The 13,417-nt window shown below is 39.1% G+C and overlaps 1 protein-coding gene across 4 annotated transcripts in view; it reads left to right on the top strand.

The window, feature by feature from the left end:
* SEMA4D (semaphorin 4D) overlaps positions 1 to 13,417 on the top strand; it is a 154,738-nt gene that overhangs the window by 139,363 nt on the left and 1,958 nt on the right. For 2 of the 4 annotated variants that reach the window (XM_030568012.1, XM_030568010.1), the window contains 2 exons: positions 11,530 to 11,739; positions 12,570 to 13,075. In XM_030568012.1, the coding sequence (XP_030423872.1) occupies positions 11,530 to 11,739; positions 12,570 to 12,712 (353 nt within the window). In that variant the 3' untranslated portion in view covers positions 12,713 to 13,075. Of the gene's footprint in view, positions 1 to 7,198; positions 7,228 to 11,529; positions 11,740 to 12,569; positions 13,076 to 13,417 lie in introns of those variants that run through there. The other 2 variants (XM_030568011.1, XM_030568013.1) reach the window with 2 other exon arrangements.

Raw genomic sequence — 13,417 nt, 5'->3', positions numbered from 1 at the left:
TTTCAAAGCTGTGTTGTCAATGTGTTGTAAACGTTTAAAAGAACAACTATAAAGTTTTGTTCTGAGTTGCTAATATTTCATAGTTATGAACAACCTCCATTCCAGAGCAGTTCATAATTCTGTGGTTTTACAGTAACATTTTGATGGACAGTAAATTAATTTTGAGCATAAAATAATGTGGTGCTCTTTCTTTGCTAAAGCCTGTACCCTTGACTTTAATCTGCACAGTCATTATTAATCCATGCTTGGTTTATCTTTATCTTCACATGGGGATGTTAAATTTGAACTTGCTAACCAGTTTTATATCCTCTCTCTTGTATTAGGTTGTCCCTAAACCTTTTGTTTCTAATCTCAAGCTGACTGCCCAGGACTATTTAATATCAGCCTCTGTGGACATAATAATCTGATGGAGCTTGATCTTTACCGAGATACCTTTATGCCTTACATATACATCTATGTCTCCTTATTTCTTTTTTGTTTTTAGTATCAAAGGTAAGCTGCAAGGCTGAAGAATACTGTCCCTATTAACATATTAACAGACAAGGCCTGAAAGCTGGTCACTCAAGCTTACAAAAGCAACTAAATTCCTATTGAAGACAGACTTGCATCAGAAGCATGTAGTCCCATTAAACTAAACTAAGAATTTCTTTACTTTTGTTGGTTTATGTCTCAAATTTGTTGAGAGCCTACAGTTGTTATTGGCTCATTATAATGTTGTTAACTGAGCACTTCCTGTGACCAATCACACCTATCTTGTATGCAAAACAATTCTGAGTGCCAATTTTATTCCACACACCTTTTCCCCTCCCCTCTCTGGGAACATATCTAGTCAGTTAACAGCATCTTCAGGGAAGCCTTTGAAATTAATGTAATGTTTTTAAATTCTTGGTGATAATGGGAGATCTGAACAAACAGAAAACAGCTCCCTTGTTAGACTGACAGTTGCTGTACACTGATACGTTTGAAGACAAAACTGAATACAGTATAACTTGGAACCCTAAAAGTAATAATTGCAATAGAGACAATAATCATTGTTGATTCATTTTAAGTGAATGTTTTCTTTAAAAGTCTGTACCATCCTCCAGCCCGTAGATGGTTGTTTACAAATGTAGCCTGGAGCGCATTAGGCCTAAGTTGTAAAATTCTGAATCAACAGGGTAAGAATTACAAGGGTTATATCATCCCTCTTCAGGACATTATAAATAGGGCCCTACCAAATTCACAGTCCATTTTGGTCAATTTTACAGTCAGAGGATTTTAAAAATTGTAAATTTCATGATTTCAGTTATTTAAATCTGACATTTCACGGTGTTGTAATTGTAGGGGTCCTGACCCAAAAAGGAGCTGTGGAGTGGTCACAAGGTTATTGTATGTGGGCTTGCAGTACTGCTGCCCTTACTTCTGCACTGCTGCTAGCAGTGGCCCTGCCTTCAGAGCTGGGCAGCAGGAAAGTGGCAGCTGCTGGCCAGGAACCCACCTCTGAAGGTAGAGCCGCTGCCAGCAGCAGCACAAAAGGATGCAGAGCTGGGCCCTCTGTCAGCAACCGCCACTCTCCAGCTGCCCAGCTTTGAAGGCAACAGCACAGAAGTGAGGGTGGCATGGTGTAGCTTTGCCACCCTTACTTCTGTGCTGCTGCTGGCAAGATGCTGCCTTTAGAGCTGGGCACCTGGCCAATAGCCGCTGCTCCCTGGCCACCCAGCTCTGAAGGCAGCACAGAAGAAGAGTGGCAATACTGCGACCCCCTAAAATAACCTTTCAGCTCCCCTGCAACTCCCTTTTGGGTCAGGACCCCCAATTTGAGAAACACGGGTCTCTCCCATGAAATCTGTATAGTATAGGGTAAAATCACACAAAAGACCAGATTTCACGGAGTGAGTCTAGGTTTCATGGTCAGTGATGCATTTTTCATGGCCATGAATTTGGTACGGCCCTAATTATAAATCAGCAGATGAGATCAGAGAGAATTCCCTCCTCCCCCCCATAATATAATATTGTGCAATTGGCTAGGATCAATGAGATTTCTCCCTTCTACTGAATCATTAGGGATAGCGGTAGATTACATTGTTCTAGTATACCATTCTTACGTTCCAAACAACTACCTTAACCAGCATAGTGAAAATAGAAATGCTATAAAAATAAACATTTTCCCCTTAAAAATTCGAGAGGTTTTTTTCTCAAGTTAGAACTGGTGTTGTAGTTATAATAGTAATTCTTAGCATTTATGTAATGTTTTCAAATGCACCTTACAAACAGTAGTGGTATTTTTTATTTTAGTTTTTGTCAAAAGTATCAGTGAATTTTGTTTATAAATTTTGTGCACATTCACTGTTAAGAGATTGGATGATTTAAGTTGGTACATCAATCTGCTGGGTTTTTGTAACTAATAATAATAAGGAAGTTAAGCTCAAGACAATGTGAAACCTGATTCTTTGCAGTGTGATTTTATCACTGCACTATTGATCACACTTCAAAGATCTGAAGTACATTTTTTAAATTAATTTTAGAGTGGTATCTATGTGCTACTACATTAACAAGGAGATCTCTACTCTCTTTTGGCAGTGTACCCTGTTGAGTTCCAGTTATAGGAAATGAATAATCTCCTGAGGCTCAACTATACAGCCGCTGATGTGTATCTTCTAAATTGGGTAGAAAACTTACCTGTATGAACCTACCACTTTGCTGCTTAGTGCATTACATGATTAGTGCAGTACTTATGATCAGTAAGATGTAAGGTCTCTAGTGTAGCCACTCTAAGCTGACGGGAGAGTGCTCTCCTGTTGGCTTAATTACTCCAGCCGTCACAAGAGGCGGTAACTGTGTTGGTGGGAGAAGCTCAGGCAGTACCATGTTGACAGGAGAAGCTCTCCTGCCAACATAACGCTGTCCACACCAGTGCTTAAGTGGGCATATTATGTTGCTCAGGAGGGTGGCTAATTCACACCTGAGTGACACAGTTTATGTCGACTTAAGCTGTAGTGTAGCCAGAGCTTTTGTCTCTGTTATATAAGTTGATCTGGTTATTAAAATAGCAGTGTTCCTACTGTCAACCTAGTGCACTCACATGTTATTTAAAATCAATGATTCAGTCTCTCTCATGAGAGATTCCAAGTGGGGGAGGAAGTGATATTTTGAGCTGGAATACAATGCAAGACAAAAGAACAAGTTGTCTACGAAATCAGCTGTGGTAAACTTAGACTGTGACAAATGATAAGACATATGCATCCAGATATACTGAATTTAGCTTGTAAAGTCTGCACTCCAAGTGATCTTGTGGCATGTTTTTGACCCAAATATGATCTGTAGATTCTTGCAGTGGACTCCAAGACTCTCAGAAGAGAGAGGGGTTCTTTGTAGATAGCTTGTTCTGAATATTGGGAGATTGGTTTTATTAAGCTTCATATCTTAGCCTCTCTCTTCTTTTGTAATACAGATAAAGTTCTTAAACCATTCTTTGATCTCCTTCCCCATGCCTAACATGTATCTCATAGGTTCTGTAGTGCCTTAGACCAGACTAGCAAGTCACGATCTATTGCTAAGCCCTTGGCACCAGTAAGAATTTGGATTTCACAGTCCTAGATTCTAAAATGCATTACTGATCAGTGATATGTCTGGACCCACATTGCAGCAATGAGGCATTATATTAAGAACATTTGAGGACTATAAACAGAATATATTTTGCCAGCATCCATGTTCTCTCTCTCAGAAGGGGTGATTAAGTATCCTTGCTTAGTGTTGGATCATGTATATAAATGAGGACCTAATTTTCTGCCTCCAGCTAAAATCAGATCTTTTTATGAAAAATCCTTACCTCTCAGACTGCTGGTATTTCCACTATCTGGAGCCTAAGTAAATCCCATTAACTTTTACTGTTCCTGTTGAAATCACTCACTTGCTATATAGAGGTTTTATGTACCTCCTCCCCCCTCAGCAAGGATCGAACTTAATTTCTGCCCTTCTCCAGCCTCCTTCACACCATATCTCCTCCAAAAGATTAAAGTAAAATTATGGGACATATTCCCTTCTTCACTTTAGAGCACCCCAGTTAGAGGGGTTTTTGGTACATGCTTTTCTTCCCTAATTGCCCTCAGACAGTGGCTATTTAGATGCTCTCCGGAAACTAGGGAGCTGAACTTTATTTTGCCTTACCTCTAAACTAAAAAATGAACATTTTATACCTGCTACTAAATGCAAGAAGCTACCAAACTGTTAGAGTAATTTAAATTAGAAAACCCATATTCTGGAAATGATGTAACCCCACTAATCCCAGGTGTTCCGCTTTCTAACATGTATAATCTTTTACAGGCAACTATGTAGGTTTCCTTTTGTGAGCCCCTTCTTGGACCCAACTAGCTGATAACTAAACACATACTATTGGCACACTGGAAGCAATAGGTCGTAACTGGACTGGCTTTTCCAGCCTTGTAGACAGTCAGCGGGCCTCTGGTTTGCCCTCTTTTCATTTTTTACCATCTTCAGGTTAGATGCTTGGTCTTATATTCGTATACGTGTATTGTGCAGTGGTGACTGGATATTTTTTCCCACAAGAGTCATTCTATTTTTTTTAGTTTGCACGTGCAGCATTTCATGTGCAGCCTGTTTAATCTTTTCCATAAGGCTGACATCAACACATTTTCAAAGTTGCTATTCAGTATATTTAGCAGTAATTTAACAAACAGTGCAGTTTTGTGCAAGCAGCAGGTTCTGTTCTTTAGATATGAATTGGCTGCTAATTGAAACAAACAGTATGATACATAATGAACCCTCTGTCCAGGAGCTGGAGAGATCCGTTTTCCCATGTTTCTCTCTGTGACTTAAGCTTCTATTCAAACTAATCCATTTTCTCTTCTAGAAGCGTAAGGAGCTTCTACTGCTATACAAACATCTTCCTTGTCATTATCCAGAAAGCGCAACAGCAGACCACACTTTAGGTCATATCTCTGGACTTGTTGCAATCTGTTAATATCAAGAAGTTTCCTTTCCCTCTGCAACTGCCCTGTTTTCTTACTACTTGTTTACAAGTTGCTGAATCACAGCTCTTATGTCTGCTTCAGTTTTGCCAGTTCATTATCAGCTAGCCTGTGACTCAAGAGTTCTGCTTCTCACCTAGCCCTTACACAGTTTCCAAATAGGGAATCACTCAGCCTACTACCCAGTCTTCATTCACCTACTGTTCAAAGTATACTATTGGTAGTTGCCTTTCTAATGCAACAGAAATTGCTCCACGTGAAGCATGCTCTCTTCTTCTGTTCACTGCTTTGGAAGGACTAAGCTTGCCTTTCACTTTTCTGATCTGTGGCTCCTGATCATTTTTTCTGCAACTAGTTTATACAGTTTGTTAATACCTAATCCCTAGTTTTGGATGAGGGATCCCTAAATGGTTCTGATACATTCTTTTTTTTTTTTTTGCATTACAATATGTCCAGTTCAAACCAAACCTGCAGACCAGACACCAGCTGTTACTCCAGATGTGTCTCATTTTTGAGATTAAGAAATGTCACTGTTCCTGTATGGCTTTTCTGAACCAGCTCCATGGCTGCCAGCCACATGTCTTCTATCTGTATATATTTTCTGTTCTAGGACAGCAACATCCATACCTGTACACCATTCATTAATGACACCCTTTTCTATTGGCTCTCTCTATAGTGCCTTTCTTTTATCATTCCAACCATCAGTACAAAGAGTCCTTCTTGTTATCCTGCTTTAGCACACACCTGAGATGCCAGAGTATATTTTCATTAGGCTAGTACAAAAGCCCTTCTATTCTGAGATGAATTCCCTTGCAGCCAGTGCTGATTAATCAGTAAAGTTCATTGGATATCAATTCACTGGTGACTTTTAGAGATTACAGCTCTAAGCTGTTTATTCTTGCTAGCAGCTCACTCTTTGCTTTTACCTGATTACTAGTCACATTCTTTTCCTATTTGATTTCCATCCTTGATAATCTTAGAGTGACCTTCAGGGAGATCTGATCTAAGCTTCATCATTTTAGCTCCAGAAATAGCATGACTGGAAAAATACTATATTCAATGATGTAGTGGCAGTGTGACAACATTTCTTGTCTTCTGCATTATGCATCTTTAAGTGGCTCATTAAGTGGTGGACACTCACTTTCTTCCCCCCTTTTGCCTGGCAGCCATTCAACCACAGGAGCCAGGATTTTATAATATTCTCCTTCAGGGAATCTTTCTTTCTCCTACTGTTGCTTCTCGTGTCAAAGAAACCGCTCATTCCAATGAACTCTGTTTAAATTAGTATCTCAGAGGTTTTTTGGAAGCAGACTGCACTCTCTTTCAGGATTAGGTATATATACAGTAAACCCTTAAATTCTATCATCAATTTACTGATTGGAACAGCCCACAGTATTCTAAGTCTGTTCTTGCATGTTGGTCAGTAGAACATCTGCAGCTGTATTCTTCATACTTTAGAGAGATTTTTACTCTGTTTTTTTTAAGATTGTAATTTTTTAAGGGAATTTTGAACATTTCAAATTTGTGACTAAAGTTAGGCACCTAATTTCCTAAATAGGCACCTAAAAAGTGACCTGAATTGGAGGTGATGAGGATCTGCAGCTCCCAGTGATGTGAAGGGCAGTTGGGGGAACTTTACGTTTCTGATTTTCAAAGGTGTTAAGTCTGAAAATGTTGGCTTTGTGTGAAATGTACTTGGGTGGCAGCCCTGGAAAATGAAGCCTTGTATATATGCACACAAGCATAACACAGGTAATGCAAGCTTCCTTTCACTACCCAGCCAATGATTCCATACTGACTGGGAGGAGCTTTCTAGAGGAAAAGAATAGTTCAGTCTCAAGACACGTGCTTGTTGGGAGAGTGGTAGGTGGGTTTTTTTCCTATGTTTTCACCCACGAAAGCTCATGCTCCAAAACGTCTGTTAGTCTATAAGGTGCCACAGGATTCTTTGCTGCTTTTCCTATGTGAATATATGACATACCATTAATTTTACTCCTTTCAAGTAACTCTCCAAATAGTTGTCCAAGCGTTGATCGCTTTCAGTAACTAGTGACTTTGCTTGAAACACTGGCTTTGAGAGGACACTCCTGAAAAGTCCATTTCCTAAGGTTGGTTTTACTATATCGATGGTTACACATGCAGAATGGCTTCTGATGGGTATTGCACTCTTATTATTATGAATTAATTTGATCCTTTTCATTCATTTTATAACCTTTTTTTAATCTCTCAAGCACTTACAAAGAGAGGATAACAACTGAATGTAAGTATTTGTTTAAATGTGTTTGAAGTTCCCAAGATATGAAATTCTATGGTCACTCAGTGAGCAATTCTCTTGCATTCAATCTGTTATATCCAATTCATAAATACAAAGGAAACTATACATTTTCTACTATTTCTCAGCAGTGTCAATGCTTCTATCATCTGGTATCATCACCTAATTTAAAAAGCATAGTCATCAGCACATATCTGCAAGAAACTTTAGCAGACTTTTTTTTAATTGAATCCATTAAATATCACTTATAGAAACAATGTATCCCAGAGGAAATTCTGGAGGGTTAAAGTTAAGTTACACATAATAGGTGTTTGAATCAAGATTTATGCAAATCATAACGTAGTACTTAATCTCCAAATCTTCTGGATTACATTAAGATGTTTCATAGCAATTTTTTTTTTAACCTTTAGCATGCCTCTGGGAAGCTGAGCAAATGAAACTAAGTACTACAGTGGAAGAAGTGATTAGATTAGAGAATCAGGACTGAACTACCATGAAATGTGCAGAAGGGCTAGTAAAGGTTTCTTTCCCAAGTAGATCAAAAAGGGCACAAACATGTTGTTTGCATCCTGGTTTGTTGTAAAAGTTTGATGTGCAAAAATTTTGCAGTGTGTGTGGGAAATCCCAGTACTATTGACTGTGCATATGATGAATGTTTGTGGGAAGACAGCAAAGTAGTCACTTGTTCAGTGACTCCCCAGAGTGCTGACCCAGGATCACGCTTGTTGTGAGATAACCAGAACAAGGAAGTTTCTGAAGGGATTGCCAAACCCAAGTTTGTTTCTTTTGGGAAACTACAGCCTTTTTTAAAGCTTCTGAAGCCTTTCCAAAACCATTATGATTTTTAAGAACGGAGATTGTTTTGGTAATGAAAGCAGAGCAGGCACTTGGCAACTCTTTTGGCATTTCAGTATAAATGGGAAATAGCATGAAATCACACTGACTTGCATTTCTAATTAATTGAAAATAAGCTTGCAGGAAATGGTCTTTTGCATTGACTGTGCTGTTTCATGATATGGCCCACCTACTCCTCTAGGAAAAAGACATTCTAGGAGGTCAAGATAATAAGTAGCTCAAATCAAACTTGATAAAGTTAGTAACTGAGCTACTATGAATCCATTTGTTTGAAAATTACACTGTTAAATGCTTATGTGGTGTCTGGGCACCTGCCAATCTTTAACATATTTATTCTCACAACACCCCCACGAGATAAGGAAGTATTTTAGCTATTTTACAGATCAGAAACAGAGTCACACAGGAAGTCTGATAGAGTAGAGAACTGACCCTTGATAGCTCAAGTCCCAAGTTAGGGCCCTAATCTCTGGACCATCTCTTCCAAAGAGCAAGAGGCTGAGTGAAGATCTGTGTTTTGAATAGAATTAGGCGTTTGAGGGAGAGGGAATAAGTTGCTTCATCGTCTTGTGTATGCCATTCATGTTGTTTCTAGTGCCCATCATCTTGATATTCTGCAGTACAATTACTTTTGCATGGAAATATATACATCCAGCCACTGGTATATTTGCAAGGTCTTGAGAAGAGTTAGCAAGTATCATCTAGGATGGCCTGTCATACACTACATTCTTATCGTTGTGATACTTGACTACACCAAATAGTTTAACACTAGCTCATTTAAAAGAAAATGCATATTGAAACTGTTGAAAAGCCTGAATAGCGAACCAGGCAAATTATTAGCATAGTATTTTGCTTTCCCCTTTCTGGGTTAGGTCACTGCCAAAAGCAACAAATGGTTAGATTTAGTTGATTAGTAATATATATGATATGATGCCAACTGTGTGGGAAGATAAGAATAGAGGTCACATGAATTCTTATAGGACATGTTAGAAAATGAAGTCTGTTATACTACTAAACCAATTACCTAATAGCTTGTTCTCTGTTCAAACTTCCACAGTATTCTCCAGCTTGCTCTTCTTAACAAGTATTTCTAGACCTTTAATTGGTCACGTTTCAGTGTCTCTTTTTAATACATTTTAGAAAAGCAACTAATTTCCTCATCTGTTTAAGTCATTACTAAATTTACCCCTTCCACTGTATCAATGGACTTTCTCTCTCCAAGAGTTTGTTGACATTTGCAAAAGTTCATTTTATGTCTTGTAACCTTTTAGTTAGAATCAACTTTTTTTTTTTTAAAACTGATCTTCTGTGTTTGCTGTGGATCAGTTTTCCCTTCTCCATTTCCAGGGGTAGTAAAAGCTACATTAACATATTACTCTTTATTTGCAAGAAGAATGCAGTCTCTTGCAATGTTACTATTAATACACTGCCAGAGGTGTGCATGGCACCTAGGCCAATAAAACAAACATTCTCCATCTTGCTTAGAGAAATCAGTAAGAAACTATGTAAGGCTTTGAAGAATCAGGCTCTTGAAATCAAAAATATCTTTGGACTTTGAAAACACATCTGGGACCAATAGGAAAGAACAGTGAGAAAATCTCTATCCTTGCCCCATTCACTACTATAGTGAATTCAAGTTTCTTGTGGAAATTAGTCCCAACAGTCCTTTTAATTATTAATCAGAGAAGGACTGGTGTGGTTTTGGTTTTTTTCCTCATCCTGACTGTGTCATCTCTACTTAATGTTTTGGGTTTTTTTGAGTGTACAGTTACCCTACAGATACTGGGGAAGCTAAAATACCACAATGTCCTGAAAGTAGTCCAAGAAACTTTCATTTTCATGTTTTCCTGCACATCTGGGCTGTGGCAGGTGCTGAGGGTTGGGTATTTTCAGTTCATTGTATATTTTCTCCAAATAATTTCATCTCCCCACTCTTGATTGTCAGCTGGTATCTCAATGGCCCAAGTACTATTAAATATATTGTGCCAATCTCCTCTCTCTTCCCTTTTATCTTGCTCTTACAGAATTATCCTACCAAGGTTTAAGTAGACCATAATCTCCATCATTCATCCTCACTACCAGCACTTCCTTGTTTCTTTACATTCTTGTAAGGTATTTTAACATACAGTAAGCTTTTCTTATTCCTTTCACTTCCAGACCACTCCACTTTGTCTACTGAAACCCAAGATACGCTTTTTGAGGTAGGGACTAAGGTTTTTTTGTATGTGTACAGTGCCTACTGCATTGGGTGGGGTGGTAGAACACTAATGTGAAAAGTTCCCCATTTTCTATGCAAAGCCTACCTACTATGGTCTTCCTGTTTGTCACATAAGAGGGACACTGACTAAGTTCAATCACTAATCCAAATCAGCACATTATATAGGTCATGCCAGTGGTCAGTTAACCCACCCCCTGGCACTGTAGGTATGTCTCTCTAGTATGGTGTCTCCTCCCTTCATTGTCCTTGGCAACAAAAAGAAGCCTAAAATCACCTGCCTCACTAATGTTATCTTCCCTCATCTATTCTTCTCTAAGGGTGTTTGATTATAGGTCAACATGGGCACAACAGGAGAAATCCATTACCATTAGTCTGAAGTTGTTAGCTATGGAAAGCAGAAGGCAGTGTACATCCCTGTTTTCTTTATCTGGGCTACAGCTGTCTCAGCGAAATTCTTAACTGTGCACACTAAGCAGAATTACATTGGTTTTTCCTTGATAGCTGCCATTTTACTTTATCCCAAACAGCTACCAAGAAAGCTGTGTCAGTCTTTGGCTTGGTTGCATTCTGTTTCTCACAGATGGTATGAATATTGGTGATTAGGCAACAAGGCTAGACAGCTCTTTGCCCTCTACTCCTCTTACCCTAAGATGTCAAGTTCTTTCACTTCCTTTAACAACCCTGCTGTCAGTTGTCATCTCTCCTCTATGTTTCATTTGATTTTGTTTTCTTCATTACACACAGTATCTTCAATGGCTCTGAATCCCTGACCTTTTTCTGCTCTTAAATTGTACTTCAGTTCAAAACTAATGCTGCACCTCTTGCACCTGGGATTACGTAGGTTCCCTCACTGTCCAGTCTATAATCATGTTACTTCTTCCAGGGCTGGCTTTGACTTGTGAGAATGTCAGAATCCAGGCATTTCTTTCCCACTCAAACAGAAGAGATTCTCAGGGAATTGTTGAGTGCTAAACTTGTATTCTTACCTTATCAACACTGGCTCACTGTCCCCAGTCTTCTGACCACACTGCACTCAAGAAGCATAGGAACAAACAGAGCCCTCAGAACAGTCCTTATTTTCAGTTAATTTATGTTCTAAAATCCAGAATCTGGTGCTGTCTAATCATCACACCTTCAGGGTTTCATGCTGTTTCATCACACTTTAATCTACATTTGACACACTAATTTTTTACAAGTGGTTTCTTTGGTAATTTTCACAGGTCCCAGTGATGCACGTTTTGTGTGGAAGAAGAATGGACAGAAAATGGAAGTGTGTGTCAGTGAGCAATCTCATGCATTGGCTGATGGCAGAGTGCACATTCTAAGCTGGGTGAAAGATGCTGTAGCAGAAAACTCAGAATACTGTTGTTCAGTCCTCTCAAAAGCTGGAAATAAAACATCAAAAGTGCTCATCACAGTGGCAGGAAAAGGTAGGCTGTTGCAGTGGGTATGCACTTCTCATCCTGGCCCTGATGTAGGGAGGACAGCTTTAAAATGAGCTCATTCATAAAGACCCTATACATTCTTGAAGACTGTCAATAATAACCCTAATTTCTATGTAAATTTAGTATCCACTTCAGATGTTATTGTAGAAGGGATCCCATATTCAGATCCTAGTTTGCAATATTTAAAAGGCTGACTTATTCCCTTGAGGGTTGCATTTGTTTCTGGAAGGAATAAGTAGCATATCCATAGTGACTAATGCGATTGCTGTTGTGGTTTCATTTCTAGACTACATAGTTGCTGAGTTATGAAAACAGGTAGTCTGATGACAGGCAATTCCAAAACAACCGTAAAACAAGTTTGGATTTTTAGTTTCCTGGTTGACTACAGCTGTCAGCTTTATATATTTCTACTACTGATTTACTGTGTTTGGTAGCTACTTCAAACCCCTGCCCTTTAGATTACTGAAGTCACTTAAAATTTCCAAAATAAGCACTTCATTAAGGTTTTCAAAAGTAGGTGCTTAACATTAGGCTCCTAAAGCCATCTGTAGATACCTAAATAAGGAGCCTGATTTTTCAATAGGAGCTGTTATAGTCTCAGCTCTAGATGTAGTCACATCTAGCTGTGTGTTCAGGTGCCTACTGATTCTGGGGAACGAGAGCACACCAGCTGCCCAACCATCATTCTCTCCAGAATCTGTCCACTGCTAACTAGATGTTTTTCAAAGCTGCCCCTGAAGTCAATGGCAGATGCTCATCTATTTGATCACAGCCTATTCATATAGCTTGTTTCATTACTTACTTACAATTTTCAGATAGTATTGGTCAGGCTGAATGGGTAAAGGAGTATGACAGCTGGAGAAGTGCAGTCAGTGAACATCATGCAATGATGCAAAACTGGAAGACGACCTGGGTAAGTTTCTTGACATGCATGTTGTCATGCACTATGCTGCTTTAGTGAGTGAGTGGGAGGAGCCTTAAAATCCTTATTTTGCCATTATATTGAACAGGATGAGATTCCATTTGTAGTCCATATATAGTACTGCCTGTTTGTCATTCAGTTACTTCTAGACAAAACTTGCCTTCCTCTGGTGTTTTAAGATCTAGTACTTTAGGGGTTGATGCTGGGAACTAAGCCCAGGGTCCTATAGATGACACCAAACTGTCTCCAGCCACTTGAATCATACCTGGATATATCATCAACTCAAAGTCCATCTTAGGACCAAGACAAATAAGTAAAGTGTGAGCACATTTCTCTACCATCCATTTCATGAAGGCAATCAGTATGCCCAACTCTCCTTGATAAAGGACCAAGGTGGGGTGGGGATCTATTCCTTTCTCTAATAAGTGTAATACCCAAGGGGCTGTTATGGCTGCTGAGGAAAGCTGAAGCCATAGGGATGCTTCCTGGCTGATCCCTTTTACCTCTTACCCCAAAGACTCTGTATATGTCCCTTAAGCTGGCATTATTGTCCCTCTGCACTACTAATCTGATGAAGTGTCTACATGCAACCAAGAATCTGGTCCAATGCTTCTGGTCTTGAGGTTGAGGAAGGGTAGATTCAATCATTAAGAGAGAACATACCCTTAAGAGCATGGCAGTAGATCTACTGCTAGCTCAGGGCTGGCTTTAAATAAAACCAGCTTGTTTAGAAAACTAAAT

This window comes from Gopherus evgoodei, chromosome 6, assembly GCF_007399415.2.
Source record: "Gopherus evgoodei ecotype Sinaloan lineage chromosome 6, rGopEvg1_v1.p, whole genome shotgun sequence".
In the NCBI taxonomy this organism is placed as follows: domain Eukaryota; kingdom Metazoa; phylum Chordata; order Testudines; family Testudinidae; genus Gopherus; species Gopherus evgoodei.
This window is presented reverse-complemented; position numbering and strand designations above follow the sequence as displayed.